A 17,282-nucleotide genomic window follows, 5' to 3' on the forward strand; every position below is an offset into this window, starting at 1 on the left:
TTTGGATCCACTCTGAAAACAACTAATATCACTTCAGCTTACTAGGGACCATCTCCATGTACTGTATATTGATTTGTCAGTATTCTACCGCCCCCAGGTGGCCAAGGCACGCCCATCAGAAGCAGCCCAATGGTAATGGCATTGAAGCAAAAAATGTCATTGCTGGATGTTTCTGAAGTACAATATGCTGTTTTTCTTATCAAAACGTATATATTACATTTGGAACAGATTTTTGGCATTCCAACGGGGAAAGATGATTTGAATACGAGAACGAATTAAAGCGCCTGACAGCGCAAAAGCAGACGGGCAAGCGCGCGGCGCCAAGTTATGAAGCGGGGAGATGTCGGAATGTGACCTCTTTGCCGCATTTGAATGACGAGTGGCCGGCGTGAACGGCGTCTTTGTCCGAGCGCACACTGGCCGTTTATGACACAGCTGAGCCGCAGCGCGTGAATGCGTGCGCGTATCTCAAGCGCAACTGAGCCAGCGAGAACAGAAACGTGTTGCGACCCGACGCACATGTAGACAGACGGTATAACGATACTCACAAGTACTGTTTATATTCTTTATCCTCCTCAAAAAAATAATAGTAATATTACCGCAGCTTGGGACCGCCTCCTTTGTCTTTATGTTTATACGATGACGTATAGCGCTGAGTGATGCAAAAAAAAAAAAAAAAATGCCTGTCAGACTTCAAAATACTTTGGGTAATACTTTTTTTTAACTATTGAAGAATGAAGAAAAAAAAAGGGGTGCAACACAAAAAAGGCATTTTCTTTCATCTAGGGCAAAGGGTAAGTGCTTGAGCACAAGCTAGTGGCCATGTGTGCACGTGCCTGACTTCTCGGGTCCCTGGCGGGCGGGCTTTAGGACCCTGAGTGGCTCGTGTCGCACATGGTCAGTCACTCACAAGACACAAAACACTTCTTCTTCTTCTTCTTCTTGTCCTCCTTCCTTCTTCAAGTCTTCATTTACCGTCGTCTGCTTTTTCGTCTCCACTTCCTTCCACTCGGCCGTTTTTTTGTGTTTTTTTGTTTTTGTTCTCCCCAACAATGGCTCGCCGTCTACGGGATTTCCCTGCAAACTTGATCACGTCTCACGGCGTCATTTGACTCGCAAGAGGATGATGATGATGATGATGATGATGATGGTGGTGGTGGTGGTGATGATGATGATGTTGATGCTGATGATGAAGATGACGCTCCGGCCGCACTGATCCGCGCAGGCAGGCAGCCATGGCCGGCGGCAACTTGGGGATTTTGACCGCGGCACTTCTGGCGTGTGCGTGCGTGAGCGCGCGTCACCCTGCGGGAGGTAAGGCGCACGGGCGAATGGCACGCGCGCGCGCACGAGGTAACGATGTCAAAAGCGCGTGTGCGACGTTGTGTATGGGAAAGGGGAATATACTGTATGCAGCGCTCCTCTTACTGGGGGGGACATAATAGAAGCAGAACAAAAATGGCATCTGTTTTGACAGCATAATGGAATAAGGTGCTGTTATTATATTCGTAAGAAATACAAGTATATTGCCGAGTAATATTGTGGATATCCAAAGATGTTTATCAAAACGCAATAAGGGGGGGAAACCGTCATAAATAAAAATAAATGAAATAAATACGATTAAGAATCGTTGTTTTATAAATAGCTCAGAAAAAAAAAACACCAAAAAAGAAAAAAAAATGACAATGTTTTTATTTGCCATTTGGAAGAATTAGAACAATAATTTTCCTTTTACTCAAGCATATACAATATACCTAGAAATGGCAAAATCAAAGAAACTGATCATTTTGCACGGGTTTCATTTCCCCCCAGAGATGTATAATTCATATATTGATATTTTTATAGATTTTCTAAATATACCCTACATCATCATGAGTAAAAAGTCAAATTTCATGAATGAATATATTTGAATGGAAAGTCAATGAAATATACACATTTTGAAAAATAAAAACATGAATAAATGCAGAGACATTATTTGTAGGCACTTGTAGTATAATCACAAAATAATGCATACAAATGACAAAATAAAATCAATACATTTTATTCTTAATTTGGAACTCTAACAATAATTGACTTCATTTATATGACACAATACTTTACAAATTAAATAAAACCCTCATTTAGATTATAAAAAAAAATCTAAATTAAATAATTGTATTTATACATACAAAATACTGTAATTTAATCATTTAAATAAATGTATTACAACTTATTTTTTAATTGATTGTGTATATAATACATAACCATGAATGTAAAAAAAAAAAAAAATCTATTGATTTGATAGAGCGAGAGCTGTTCCTAATATTTTGCTTACCCCCCCCCCCCCCCCCTCCAAAAAAACAAAAAAAAGTGAAAATATGCGGAACAGCTGGTCGGATGCTTCCTAATCAAGTGTCCAACTTTTCCTTTTTGGTCTCTTGAAGTTGCAGGCGGCTGTGCGAATGCGTTCATGAACGCAACTCTGGAATGTATGCGTGTGTGCGCGTGCGTGTGGACGATGAGTAACCTCTCACATCTTCACACTGTGCCACTGACTCGCTCTTCTTCTTCTTCTTCTTCTTCTTCTTGACGAATCTTGGGAGTTAATTAAGAGACAGGCAACAAGGGCAAGTGTGCGCGTGTGCAACAGTGTTCATTTATTGATCAAGAGTTGATAGTTTTGGGCTCGATGGCCTCGCCCTCCTCGTCTCCGTCTGGTTTCACGGGGGGGGGGGGAGGGGGGCAGCTTCTTCCTCTCCACCGCTGCCACTCGGAGGCTTGTTTTTGTTTACCTGCTCGTGTGGACACGACACCAACACGACAATTAATTCATCAGTAAGGCGTGGATCAAAGAAGGCACGCTCGAATGCTGCCATTGGGAGTATTCCCCCCCCCCCCCCTTCTTTGTGCATGATTTATCGCTGAATGTTTAACCATTTTCAGTGGATATTAATCATCTTTTTTTTCTTTTTCCTTTGACGTTGATCGACTTCCAAGCCCTTTTTTTTTTTTATCCACATATGAAATCATTGGGATGACGGCTTATTTCGTTTTAAACTGACTGACAGCTTGACCGACAAACTAACCGACTAAGCAACTGACTGAGTGACCGATGGTCTGACCGACCGACTGACAGAGCAACTGACCGATTGACTCACGACTGACCAGTTGACTAACGAATCAACAGTCTGACTGACCGACGGACCGACCGACCATCCGACCGCAGACCGACCGACAATCCATATGTTGGATGTGTGTCTTTAAGGGGCGTGGCCTAGCCGACTGACATCGGCGGCTGGATTCGGGTCGGCCGGTTACTCTGCGTGTGAGCGTCTGGGCACTGAGTGGTGGCCTACAGCAGCACCTCCTTGCGCGTGTTCTCATTTCGACTGTGTGTCCCGTTCAATAAACGGCTGCAAGTGCATGGCGACTGTGGCTCTCCTTGCCCACATTCGAGGGCATTACAGTTCTATTATTTCTCCTTTCATTTCACTTCGCCCAAAATTGGGGCTGGCAACACAAAGCAAAAACTGGACCAAGTGACAACTCTTAATCACTGCCAGCCTTCCCAGTGAACATGTATATTTGACTTCTAAAGCCGTCAATGGCAGTGAATGTGTTAACTTGCAAAACACGTTAATTACGGAACTTGTAAGTCAAGGTACCGCTGTATTTCTTTGCTGATAGACAGAGAAAAAAAAAGAGTCAAAAGACACCAGTCTCACTTACAAAAAAGTGGAAAAAAAAGAGGTTTTAAGTTCATCCGTGTGTCAGTCTTGGTTAAAGTTTACGGGCGACGTGACACATTTGCGAGGTAACGAGGAGGCTGCCACCCTTCGGCGACCTGGCAGCCGCCGAGCTCGATCGCCTGTCCGGTTTCAGCGTTTCCCTTTTAATGGATGCCAGACGGCCGTAAATGAAATCCGTCACGTGGAGCTCGTGAACATGAACTTTTCACACGGCTCGCTATCCAGAAGCCGACCTTCACCGCTCGGGATAAGTAAGGCGAAGGAGAGGAGGGGTTAGTGGGTGGCGGTGGTCTTTGCATGGCGGTCGCGTCTGTCTGGGAGAATATTAACCTCTCGCTGAGATCAAGATGACTTTTTAGCTGCGGGGGCCATCCGTTTCCCCGAACGGTGATTATGTGTTCGACGTTCCGCTAGTGTGACAGTGAATGGGTTCATTACACAAAAAGGCAGGGGGTATAGGAGTAAAAAATAAATAACTAAAATAAAAAGACTTTGAAAAGTTACTTACCACTAAATGGAGCCTGGTGGTAAATGTCCTGCTTATGGCTTTGAAATAAATAATAATACCCTGATCAGATTCCATTTCATTGCATGGCCTGCTTCCCTTATCGAAGTAGTTGATGACGGCCACCAAAATGCCGACGCTTGGCACGGAAGCTACGTCAGGCATTCCCGACCACGAGTGTGCCGCGAGAAATAAGGATTCTTTATTTTACCACAAATACAAATATGAGAATAGCGGATATCCGCCAGTAACTGATGCCCGCACAAAATGATCTGTACTTGCCATAGATACCATTGTTCTATTAGACATAGCTATGGCTTGACTAAATGTAGCTCCTCCCTTCAGTACAACATAAATGCTTGGCACGAAGATGGCGCCATTTTTTAATGCAAAAACAGCAAAACGGTGGATAGGTTCACCCACCCCCCCCCCAAAAAAAATCTGCAAATTTGTGAATGCCGCACTGCCACACTCACGTCGAAATTTAAAATACAATTTTTAAAAACTCCCACGCGCTCCACCTTCTTTCTCTGGGTGATGTGCACGCACTCGCGGCAGACGACGAGGCGCTCTAATAAGGCCACGTCAGCGGAAGAGGTTTTTTTCGTGGTGAAGGTATAGCGAGATAGCTAACTGTCCATCGCAATTGCGTCGGATAACCACTGATACGAAGAAAGGCGGTCAAGTTCGTGCCCGACGCCGAAGTGCGTCACTGGGCCCTGTTTTAGCCACACCCCAAAAATAAAATCAGAAAACTGAAATGGTGAAAAAAACTGCGAATACGACTGCATGTCTTTTTTGGGTGAATCTGCCTCAACAATTCCGACACATCCGCAGAATTGGTACTTGCGACCTTTGCGTATGCATCAATAATTCACCCCTGCCGTCCTTTTCTGCTGCTTACTTTGCTCCACCAAACAAACAACGCATTTATTAATGCCTCGCAGCGTTTTTTTTCCCCCCGAACGCCGCCACCCGCCGCCAGCGAGAAATAACAATGTATCCGCATCGGCGTTTGCTTATCCGACATGTGGCGCTCGGGTAGCTCCATCGATGCGCGCTTGATGAGGTCGCGGCCCCTGCGTGTAGCCTGAAAGGGGATACGGGCACGTCGGCAAAGTAGTCCTATCTACAGTACTCAGAGTGAAAAAAAAAGGTGTACAAGGACACGCTCAGATGTTACGTTTGAAGATCTTGAGAAAATGTCAGATTCCTAAAAAAAAAAAAAAAAGAAAAGTCTTAAAAGCAGGAATCCGTTGTACGGTAGACAAATAAGTGCACGCGAGGATACGCTTTCGGTCGTGAACCACAAGGAGGAAATGTGCCGCGAATAAAGCGCATATGGAATAAATTAGGGCATAGTGTTGAGTTGAAACTGGCCCAATCACGAGTTGAGACAACAAAAAGCAACGAAAGCGAACACCAGCGCCAGAATGATGAATGATGAGGTTTTGGGATGAGAGGATTCCATCCAGGAAAAAATTCCCAGACTGAATTTGGGAAGCACAGTGGCGTAGCGGTTAGCACGTCTGCCTCGGTTCGGGTTGGAACCTGGGCTCCGGCTCTAACGTGTGCGCTCGCACGGGTTGTTTGCGGGTACAGGTGTGCATTGAGATACGAGTGCCGAGTTTTGGCTTTGACTTGCGAGCGCAGACTTGAGATGCGAGCGCCGTATGGTGACAGTGAACAATGAGCAGGAATTTGGCAAATAGCGAACAATTGTTCAAAAAAAGAGGCTTCAAGCTGTCTGGTTGAAGCGTAGCCTCTTCGTCTCATAGCTTAATGCTAATGCTAAATAGCATCTGTGTTCAGCGCAATAGCCCTTTAAGCAACTGAACACAAACGGTGCAGCAACACACGTAGACAGACAATGTCGCATTTCTCAGTGTCATATTCTTTATCCTGTGCGAAGAGCGACTAATATTAGTGCCGTCGTCTCAATGGGCACTGTAGCCACCTGTCCGTCTTGTACTGCCCTCAGGTGGCCAAGGCGGGCACAGCAGAAAGAGCAACACAATGGCCATTCAAACGATGGCGTGTGACGAAAACTGTTGAATTCCTTTTAATTCTATTTAATGATGCCATAACTCTATGTTTTAAAAAAATGAACATATTATGGACTGCTATGTTCCCTCATTAAAATGCAGATCGAAACTTTTGTTGTTGTTGTTTCTTTGGGGGGAATGCTGATATGGATACTCATAAACAAAATGGATGGATTTTTCAAACACATTTATGTTACTCATGACAGTCCCTCGAGGGGAAATTCAGGCAACATTCATCCATCGCGGCTGACGAGACGCTTACTGCGATCGACAAGCGTATCCCGACGCAAACAAATGATGCTAATTCAAAGAGGAGCTTGATGGCTGATACGCTTTCACAAACTCCGATTGCCTCCGCCACGGCCCCTCCCCCTTTCGGGATCCTCCGCGATGAATTACCGGACACGAGCCGCCATCGTTGCAGACAGAGGAACACCGTTGGACCCTTGGTTACCGCGCAATCGCCGCCAAACGCCGTTTTTGTAGGTCGATTTGTGGAATATGCATTTTCATTTGATGCCATACTGTTTGATAGTTGGCGGCACGGTGGCCGACTGGTTAGAGCGTCAGCCTCACAGTTCTGAGGTGCGGGGTTCAATCCCCGTCCCCGCCTGTGTGGAGTTTGCATGTTCTCCCCGTGCCTGCGTGGGTTTTCTCCGGGCACTCCGGTTTCCTCCCACATCCCAAAAACATGCATTCATTGGAGACTCTAAATTGCCCGTAGGCATGACTGTGAGTGCGGATGGTTGTTTGTTTCTATGTGCCCTGCGATTGGCTGGCAACCAGTTCAGGGTGTACCCCGCCTCCTGCCCGATGACAGCTGGGATAGGCTCCAGCACGCCCGCGACCCTAGTGAGGAGAAGCGGCTCAGAAAATGGATGGATGGATGTTTGATAGTTTGCCCTCCATGTGGTGCTTTTTTCACCCAAACATAAACCGCCACCGAAATAATCTTTTCAGATGAAAATAACGGCTACCTCTTGGAAACACGATCCTAAATAAATGTAAGAAAATGAAACACGAGGCAACCTCGGCTTGGAAGTTTGTCTTCGCCTAAATCTATGTGACATTGTCCTAAAAGAGGTTTGGTGACACGTAGTTGTTTCATTCGCAGGTCGCGTAGCGGTACAGGCTGCTGCGATCGCTCGCGCAGATGTTCACAAAGCAGCATTTCCTTGGGCCGGTTCAGTGCCACCTACAAAGTGCCCAGCGACTAGCGCTGATTTATTTTGCTAATATAAACGGAACAAGGTGCCTTTGTGTACACCGGCGCAATAAAGGGAGCTTATCGTGTCGAGAACCCGGCTTTGCTTGCGCGCTCCTTTTTATTGAACGTGTAAATAAGACCCCGGGTCCCTCTTTTATGCTCTGCGGCGGACAAATGAACCCGCTAACTATTTCATTTCTTCCACCGGAAACCTCCGAAAACGAATTCCGGCGTTCCAGACTCGTCTGCTCCCCCCCCCCCCCCGATCCCGATCCCCCTCCCTTGTGTTTAGCCAACCCTTCCCGAGAGCTCGCCACGTCTTCCCCCGACTCCCCCGGATGAGATGATACGGTATTCCACCGCTAACGATGCCCTTCTCCCGCTGAGTGCGGCGGCTGAGGGAGGCTGCGGGCTTTGCCAGCGAGTCACCGTGATGAACTCCAGGGAGGGAGAGAGAGGAGGAGAGAGAGAGAGAGAGAGAGAGAGAGAGCGAGAGAGAGAGAGAGAGAGAGAGAGAGAGATGTTTTTGCTCCCGCTGAACAAAGCTCCGCTGGGGAGTTATTAATGTCGGATAATAAGCAGGCTCAGCAATCAAGCAGGCTGAGTCACGGGAGACCGAAAACTTGGGGGTGGACGAGGCTGCGTCGACCCCGCAGAGCTGTGGCTTATTAGCGAGGGTGAGAAAAATGACCGTTGACTCCAATTGCTTGAAAGCCTTTCGATCCGATCTCGTGAAAATAACCACGATTCCTGGCAATAGGGCAGCACGGCTGATGTCGCAATCAAACACAGCGAAAGTTCTGTTGAGGTTCTTTTGCCCTTCTGACATGCCCTCACCTTCATCGGGACACAAACGTTCTCAAATGGACTTCGAGGATCTTGGTCTCTTCGATGGCGGGGAGGACCGTGCGCTTGCCGATCCCTCTTACGTTTTGTCCCGTTCCAAAATCCATTCGACGTTCTGACGTCAAACGTCAAACCTTTGAAATCAGATCTCAAGTATTATAAACTGAAATTCTCGCTCGCAGACATCCGACGGCTCAAAATTATAATCCCAGAATTGTTTTTTTGGGGGGTTTTGTAAATTGCAAGCCTATCATTTCTTTCAGCGTGGGCCCAGCAGCGATTCCCGTTGTATCGGCGCACGGTCCATAAAAGTTCACAGCGCGCATCACGACCTCACCGACTATAATCGCCTCCGAAAGTTGGAAGAAAACCTCTGAAACTTGTCAGCTGAGGATAAATCCTGACAAATACATCGAGAGAGCCGAGCCAAGTTGTCGCGGAAGACCCCCCTCCCCGCCCCAGCGTTGTTTTGACAGAATGTTATACTTGGAAGACGAGAACGAGCAAACGCTGATGACCCCCTCCCCTGCTGCTGTTTGGCCCTTTTTTTTAAACGACTCCCTAACTGCAAGGAGCCGATTAGCACTTTGGACTCCACCGTGTCGGACTGTAGTCAGTGTACGTCTTGCCTCCGAAACGAAAGCTTCCGGGCGAGCTCGAGCAAAGAACCCTCTAGATGTTAAGCAATATCAGAGACGAGGTCAAAGAAGACCAGAGCAATTTTAGTCCAACTTCTGACACCAGATTGCGTACACACACATCATATACATGCATTTTTTTTTTTTTTTTTAAGATGTTTGAGGCCTTCTTCATACGAGTGAGTGGCTCACTTGCTTACGGGTTTTCTTTCTTGCAGGGAGTTGGGGCGTCGAACGCCAACCCGCCGCCAAGCAGAAACTCTACGGGACTACGGTACCTCTTCAGCTCGTCGGACAAGACTGGACGCCAATGCACCTGCTCCAATCCCAGGTGAGGAATGAACAAAAAAATGTTAGAAGTGGGATGACTTGGATATTTTTTGCTACGTGTTGTGATAATTATCAAGGAAATGTCGAAGTTGATGTCAGAAATTGGAGATTTATGCCAAAATTGGGTGAGAAGTGGGATGACTTGGATATTTAGGCTACGTGCCACGATGCACGTCAGGAAAATGGACCGAACGGTGTCAGAAGTTGGAGCATTCCTTTAATGCTACGTGAGGCACACGTTTGAGCCTCCTTTTCAGATGAAGCGGCAGCGAGTCGCGGCTCGGTCGTCACGCACACGCAAACGCGCTCGCAGGCGGCGTGGCGGCGTCGTCGGCGCCAGCACGCGCGGTGCGTCACCCGGGTCAAGCGTGACAAGAAGAAGTGCGGCGGGTTGAGTCATCCATCACCCCGCTTATCGCCCGCCCAACCCCTCCAGAGTCCGGTGTCTTCGAGTGGAAGTGGAAGCGGAAGCGGGACGCGCGGGACTCAAGACACAATCCTTGCATACGAGATTCCTTCAAACGAGCGCTCCCGTTCACCCCGTTGCCAGCGAAGGTTTGTTGATTTTCGGGGCGCTGCTTCACAGCAGCCACCGAATGAAAGACTGTCAAGTAAAAATCTCCCCAAAGAATCCATTTGAAACCTTCCTCGATACAACGTGACGACGTTAAGGTTTTATATGTTAAGTAGACGAGTTCAGTGTAACACCGGGGCCTTCGTGACACGTGCACCCCACTTCTGACACCATCCGGGGCATTTTCTTGATGTGTATCATAATACACAGCACAAATATCCAAAGCATTCCACTTCTGACACCATTTTGAAAACTCTGACATATGTTGTAACATATATTGCACAAATACCCCACTTCTGACACCATTTTGAAGATTTTTGTAAAGCCTAATTCCCCCAGTTACCCCACTTCTATCACCTTTTGGGACATTTGTGTGTGTCTCGAGACACGTCGCATACATATCCAAATCGTCCCACTCATTTGTTTAGCATGTATTCCAACGCCTATCAAAAATGTTCAAGTGGCTCTACTTCTGACACCATACTTTTGGCATTTGATCAGCATGTCCACGGGGCCTTTCAATCCGGACCTCGTGAGATGTCGGGGAGTCTCTTCCCTGCTTAAAATTCGCTCCTCCTCCTCGTCCTCAATCAAACACATCTCGCCAACTAATGATGCCCGTGTCGCTCCGCAGAGTCACCCGACGTCGCTGAAGCTGCTGATTGAGGCGGAAGGGGAGCAGCTGCTTTTGACGCTGCGCAAAAACCAGTAAGTTGTTCCCTAAGCGTTCAGCGCCACTCGCCGTAGTTGCGCCCCCTTGAAAGTCCAAAAAAAGAAAGTTGGAAGTATAGACAATATTTCAATATAATCTTTTTAGGGATGCAAATATATTGACGCGCTAACTTCGCCAGCCTGGGGAACCTCACTCCATTACAGCAGTTTGTGTTGCTGACGAGACTTTCGAGGGCTAACATATTGCGGAGGAAGCGGCACTGGAATTTTTCATGTCGTGAGACGGCATTTGTTTGGTGACATTTGGAAAGTGTTTGCCAGGCGTCTGCCCCTTGACATTAGAAAGCACGCCGGCTGAGGATTTGGGCGGCGGAAAGGCCGCGTGGCGCCTGGAGCGTGCCAACCTGTGCAAAGTGTCGCTCCAAAAAAAAAAATACAAAAATAAAATACGGGCGAGAAAGGATGGCTGCCTGGAGGCGGAAATCTCACTTTTTGGGTGTACGACCTACACAACCGAATGCCGCCCGTCCACATTCCACTCATGTTTGTGGAATTCATTGTTTTTTCCCCTCAAATTGAACAATTTCAATGCACTTATTTTTTATTCATGTTTTAATTTCTTTCTACGTCATTTATCACGTTGAATAATTGCTCATTAATTTGTTGTAAATAATCAAATAAAAAACACTTGTGAAATATATTTTTTACACCTACATTGACCATTTTTGTATTTGTCATTAAATACCGTAAGTGCTTAATTAATTAGAATTGATTCCAAATTACAACCTAAAAAAAGAGAATCAAGTATTATGAATTTGCACATTTTGTATTTTTTTAAAATCCAAGTTACTCATCAAATAATTGGTTAATAGGTTAATTGTGAATGAAAACATACAAAAATAGGAGTAAGGTCAAATATTTTACACATACATTTGAGGATTTTGATGGAATTGGCTAATTAATTCAAATGAAATGAGTGACAGATGACAAATGACCCGACCCATCTGTGCTTTTTTAAAATCCAAGCACAAAAGTAACACCGTTGGAAAGTACTCGAGGCGCTCATCATCCAATTTCATGCACTCAGCTGATATTGTTTCCATTTCGCATTTTCCCTCTGAGCGGAATGTGCAGTCCCGCGACCCAGAGGAGCTTTTCTACGCTTGTTTAATGGCAAATAAGCGCAATATATGCAAAAATATGCAGCGCACATATGTGACAGAAGGGGGAGGGGGGCACCATGTTCCGGGATTTCTGTCTTGAACGATTCCGGCAGAATAACAACACGGTGATGATGAGGAAGATGTTGATGAGTTGTCGCTGCAGACCAATAAAGTCATGCGGACACAAACGAAGAAGACTTGCACAACTACTGAAAGTGACTCAGTAAGCTGTCGTAATAGTAATTGTTCTTCGCAGAGGATAAAGAATATACTATTTGCTTTTTTCGGTTTAGTTTGACAGCAAACTTCAACTTGGTGTGCCATTAAACAGCTGGACGCCATTTTTTTTTGTTGAAGAATTGTTCCCTATGTGCCAAACTGCTGCTCATTCTGAACGGAGTTGCGTTTATTACTACCACACAGTGCTTGTATCTTGAAATTTTGCTCGCAAGTCAAAGCAAAGAATCGGCCGATAAGCCGACCACGGCTTACATCTCGAAAAACCAAGTCGGGTCAATTGTATCTCAACGCGGTATTGTGTTAAAATTTGGTCAAATGTTGTAAATATCATAGAAGATTCCGGATATTATCCCAGCCAAGTGAAAAGTGCAATGGAGGCATTGAAGTTGGGGTTCAGTTTTAATCAAAGCTCGTGGCAGGAAATAGTTTTCTGGTTAATTTAAAATCTTTTACACTTTCTTTTATTTCTATTTTTTCATTCTGAAATTGGTTACAGAATGTATATTTTATTAATTTGTAGTGATTATTTGTATTGTATTTCTATTTGATATTAAAAGTTAATATTTATTACTTTGCCTGTTTCAGTATATATTTTTTTTAAATTTTGGTTTTAAAATATATTTAAAAAAATGATTCCACACTATTAAATTATGTCTGGTAAATGTTAATGTTACGTAGCTAATGTTGGATCAATATAATACTTTTGTGGTAGACAACAACAACAAAAAATGTACGGTAGGAATGAGACTGCAATGCGCAATTCCGCCCCCTGCAGGACTGGAGTCTAACACTTCATCTGTCGTTACTTAAGTATTCAAATGTCCAAATAATCCAGCAAGTTTTCCTTGTCTAGGATTGCAGTCTCCGTGAAAAACTGCGGCTTTATTGTTTGGCCTTGGTGGAGGTCGTGTTTTAGCTTCATCGGGAGTCTCAAATGAGTTTGGGTTGCTGAGCACCAAGCGTCGGGGGGCATCGCGTCTCGTCTCGGCCAAGCTGCAGACCTTCAGGCGGCATATTCTGTGTTCCGCGTTCCACGGCCGTGTTTGCTTTTGTAATGCGCTGCCAGATCGCCGCACGGGGCCCGGCCGGCGGGGCGGAGGGTGCGGCGAGGGGAGGTAGGAGGCCGGGGGGGCCCTCGGGCCGCTCGTCGGGGCGGGCTGAGGATGCTCTCGCCGAGTTTAACGAGCCTGGGGGGCGGACCGGCCATCTGCTTTTTGTCTTTCGGTGGCTGTCAGATAAGAGGACGCTTCGTGCGACCTTTTGCCCGCCTGGACTGGGAATAGCTTCCGAGACCGGACAGTCGCCACTTCATTTTATCAAATGGCATGGAATTGTATGTATCGTATAGCATCACCTTTTATCGCGTCGTACTGCATTACATTTGAACGCCTTCTATTGTATCCTGTCACGTCACCTTACAGTGAGCCCTGCCTATTCATGACGCTGTTTTTGTGCTCAAGCAAAAAGAAATTCAAGTGTCACTTTGGTGCCATCTTGTGGAGTCGTGGTGCTGTTGCTGTTAGTTGATGTAATTTAGGCATGGCTGAGAACCGAGAGCAGGTATCGGTATCAGGCCAATACCGGCCTTATTGCAAGGTATCAGGTACTCGTGAAGGCTGCCGATACCAGCCGCCGATACTTAAGGCAAAAAAAAAAAAAAAACCTTGACATCGACATTGTGTAAGTCCTCGCTGAAGTTGACGTTACACTGCAGTGGTTCGACACATCAGCGAATCATCATGTGCTACTGCGGAACCTTGTGAAGGTTCTTTGTTTGCGTTGAATAATTTAACGGCTGAATCGAGTCACTTACGTTCCCTGGCTTCGTTGACTGTGTACATGCTCGAAGCATGGTGTGGATGCTTTGTTTTATGTGCTTCGCCACCATCCCGTGGCATTCATACAGATTTTCACCGTTGGAGGCAGCGTTCTGTCCCTTAATTGGGCTTATAGGCTATCGTCGAATGACAGAGCAGTTCACTTCTTTATGGTGGTGAAGAATGTTAAAAAGTGACTTCAACCATTGCCTGTGCAGTTAAGATGTCCTGATGGCCCATGAACTGTTAGCCTGTGATACTCTGATTCATTAGCCACGCGTCTCTTCCTTTTAACTACTTCCTTCAAAAGCTTTTTTTTTTTTTTGAGTGGGGGCCAGGCGCTCTTTTGAATGTAACATCTCAGAAGTTCCAATTATTTTGATGCTCAGAGCGGCGCTTACTTAACAAGGTGGACCGCGCCGTCCACGGTTAATTAGACGAGGCCTTCGGTTTTGGAGTGGCGACTGGTGGGAAGTTGATGAGTAGAAGACATTTCAAGTGGTGCCGTTTGGTGCAGCCAACGGAGTCTTCATATTTGCGCTTCAGAAGGCCTAGAAAATAAAAAAAAAAAGGGCAAAATCAGACTTTGAAGACCTTCTCTAGATCTCGTCCACTGGGAAAAATAGGCAAAGAAAATACAAGTAGGGAGACGACTTAAGATTCACTAGTCACTTGCTTCAAACATCATTATAATCGCCCCCCAAAAAAAAGAATAAGAATTTTGCAGTTCAAATGTAACTGTAGAAAAAATGATTATATTATTTGTACATTTCATTATTTTCATTGTCTGGCTATTTATCTGTTTCACTTGTATGATATCATATCGCATTGTATCATATTGTAATTGAAGTAAATCATATTGCATAATACGCCGTTGTACCATATCGCATATTATCTCATCGCAATGTGTCGCAGCATCTATATCATAAATTTGCATCGTATTATATTGCATTGCATCATATCATTTTATATTGCAACACATTGTATTGTATCGATTTGTATCGCTTAGTATTGAATTACGTATATCGTATCGTATTGCATCACAATTCATCATATTATATTGGAGGCATTTATCATATTATATTGCACAGTATCGTCTGCTCTTGTATTATTAGTAGTAGTATTTAGCAGTTTTCCCACTTAAGCTTTGTAATTATGGTGTTGTGGTCGGTTAAATAACCTCAACAAACCGCGCGGTCCTGCCCGAGTGTCTGCAATAAGCGCACGTGTGTAAACATTTGGCGAGTGCTGGTGATGGCCAAATAAAACGAGCGCCTCCGAGGACTCGGCAAGTACAGCGTAAACATTCGGCGGCGTTCCTATTAGAGGCTGACGCCTGCAGGGAGTCATTCGCGTGAAGCGTACGAGCGAATCATTGGAATGGCCAAAAATGAGCGGAAATGCCCTGGGCCTGCGGTACAAAAGTGGCGGTTCGACGGGAACGTCTCCATCTCCGCGGCTTCCTACTCCTGACCCGTTGCAGCGAACGCTCTGAATAAATCCCGGTGAAATCTCATTTTCTGCAGGCTCGCCGTCACCTCGGCGGCTGCAGACCGTAAAAGACAATCACTCGCCCCCCCCCCCCCCCCCCCCCCCCGCACTCTGTCGCAAAGACAAATAGAAGCCTCCCGTCTGTCGTTTCACCGCCAACCGCTAGCCTTCCCGTGACCGAGGGGTCACTGGCCGAGGGCTCCGCGGATATCTGTGAGATCGTCCATCTCGTTAGGGTTTACAGGTCAAAATAGATACACTGTTGTGACCAAGCTTCTATATTGAATCAATGACTTCCTGATCAAATTTCGTTTTGCACTTGGAGTCCAAGTCACTTGATTTTGAGTGTCTGCTGCAAACAAATAACCTTTAAATATCCCGTCTTAAGTAAACAAACTACAATCTAAAAAATTCAATATCAGAAATTGTATGATTTGCCAATATTAGCTATTTGCTTCGGGGCTCGGTCCCTTTCCCCCACGGATCGCGAGGGTTCACTGTAATTCCATCCTGCCTTTTCCGAGCCGGAGCAAAAAGGCGAGCGCTGCGAAGCGTTGCGAAGTTGCCGGTCCAGCTATCTGGTTGACCTTCTCTTCACTCACACCTCCTGTAAATTCCTCCCGCGTCGGAGGAGCGGATGGGGCTGCCGAGCGACAATAGGCCCCGGGAGCGCAGGGACCCCGCGGAGATAAGGTCGCAAGCGGTTACACGGTTTTCCGTTCAAGTGACGGAGAGCGTTTGAGTGGAGGAGGCAGCAATTCACTGAGTTGAAGGTGTCGAATGAATCGGTGCCGAGAAAAAAAACAACAACATTTCAATTACTTTTTGCATAAGAACACACGACAAACAACTGGAGACAGCTTTAGCACCAGAAACACGAGAACGAAAATCCATCGGAAAAAGTGAGGTGCTTAAGAGATAGAAGCTCGGGGTTAGTTCGGCATTAGGGTTTAGAGTTTGCTGTAGGGTTCGGAGTCAAAGGTTAGGCCCTCACCCTAACCGTTAGGTTAGAACTGGACTGTTCTTGTTTGTTGAAGACGTTTTACCTTTCATCCAAAAGTCTTCTTCGGTCCAAAATTCCAGCTGTGGTGTCTCCCTATTTACGGTGCCTCCGTGGGTGTGACTGCTCAAGGTTGTTTGTTTCTATGCGCCCTGCGATTGGCCGGCGACCGGTTCAGGGCGTAGCTCGCCTCCCGCCCGAACATGGCTGGGATAGGCTCCAGCGTGAGGAGAAGCTGTAAAGAAAATGGATGGATGGATGTTTGTTAGTTGCAACATTTACATTAAGAATGCCACTGAACTGAGCAGGGAATTATTGTTATTATTTTTTTCTTTTGACTATTTTGCAAAATAATTTCCTTTTTTAAACATTTCTTTATTCAAATCCGTCTGTCAACCTCCACTGAGTAGCACCCAGTTTTCAAGTTCTTTTTGTTCATCTAATGAATTACAGGAACTTGTCTGCCCTTCAAAACATAAAAGCACAGCCAATGAATGTTAAATCAATTGTTAAAAAAAATAATACATAAGGATCATTATTAATCCAAATCACCAGCCGAGCCCCTACGCGCTATTTCAAAGAAACACGACAGTATTAAGACTTGATCATGATAAGTCCCACTTAATAATGAATACATTTCCAAAGTCGCTTGGGGTTGAATTTGCTTCAGTGAAAAGAAGTTTTAAAATATGAATATGAAATACACTTAATTCTTTACAAGAATAGACGGAGATGGACTTTCTGACAAAGTTTCAGTTAATGTCACGGTTACCAGTCACGAAAGCTAAGCTAACCTAAGCTTACCAGCTGATACTTGGGTCTTGTTAAAGTGATGTTTGCGAATGGCGTGGAATAATTGAACACTATTCCTTCCGATGAACGGGCCTGAAGATGACGGACGACGTCGCGCTGCGTCATTGGCGAATTGAATCGCGATGCGACGTTGAGACCTGATTGAAAGCAGCGTGGTTTCAAGAGGCCCTTTTGTCAGCAAAATCTAATTTAACAGACGCCGGCGAAGATTTA

At 45.6% G+C, this 17,282-nt stretch overlaps 1 protein-coding gene and 1 long non-coding RNA gene across 7 annotated transcripts in view; one reads left to right on the forward strand and one right to left on the reverse strand.

Annotated features, from left to right (window-relative positions):
- Positions 1-949: 949 nt before the first annotated feature.
- The window catches only part of LOC133468968 (disintegrin and metalloproteinase domain-containing protein 12), a 40,920-nt gene continuing 24,587 nt past the window's right edge, over positions 950-17,282 (forward strand). For 4 of the 6 annotated variants that reach the window (XR_009785595.1, XM_061755448.1, XM_061755451.1 and 1 more), the window contains exons 1-3: positions 950-1,314; positions 9,188-9,300; positions 10,508-10,581. Coding sequence is in view for 4 of the 6 variants with exons in the window: in XM_061755448.1 (XP_061611432.1) it covers positions 1,236-1,314; positions 9,188-9,300; positions 10,508-10,581 (266 nt within the window). In the remaining 2 variants the exon portion in view is untranslated. Of the gene's footprint in view, positions 1,315-7,847; positions 8,163-8,518; positions 9,301-10,507; positions 10,582-17,282 lie in introns of those variants that run through there. The other 2 variants (XM_061755450.1, XM_061755452.1) reach the window with 2 other exon arrangements.
- Positions 13,749-17,282, reverse strand: part of LOC133468973 (uncharacterized) — a 29,749-nt gene continuing 26,215 nt past the window's right edge. The window contains exons 3-4 of the long non-coding RNA XR_009785596.1: positions 16,303-16,491; positions 13,749-14,316 (exon numbers count right to left, since the gene is read on the reverse strand). This is a non-coding gene — a long non-coding RNA (uncharacterized LOC133468973). The remainder of the gene's footprint in view (positions 14,317-16,302; positions 16,492-17,282) is intronic.

The sequence above is a fragment of the Phyllopteryx taeniolatus genome, chromosome 19 (assembly GCF_024500385.1).
Source record: "Phyllopteryx taeniolatus isolate TA_2022b chromosome 19, UOR_Ptae_1.2, whole genome shotgun sequence".
NCBI lineage: Eukaryota > Metazoa > Chordata > Actinopteri > Syngnathiformes > Syngnathidae > Phyllopteryx > Phyllopteryx taeniolatus.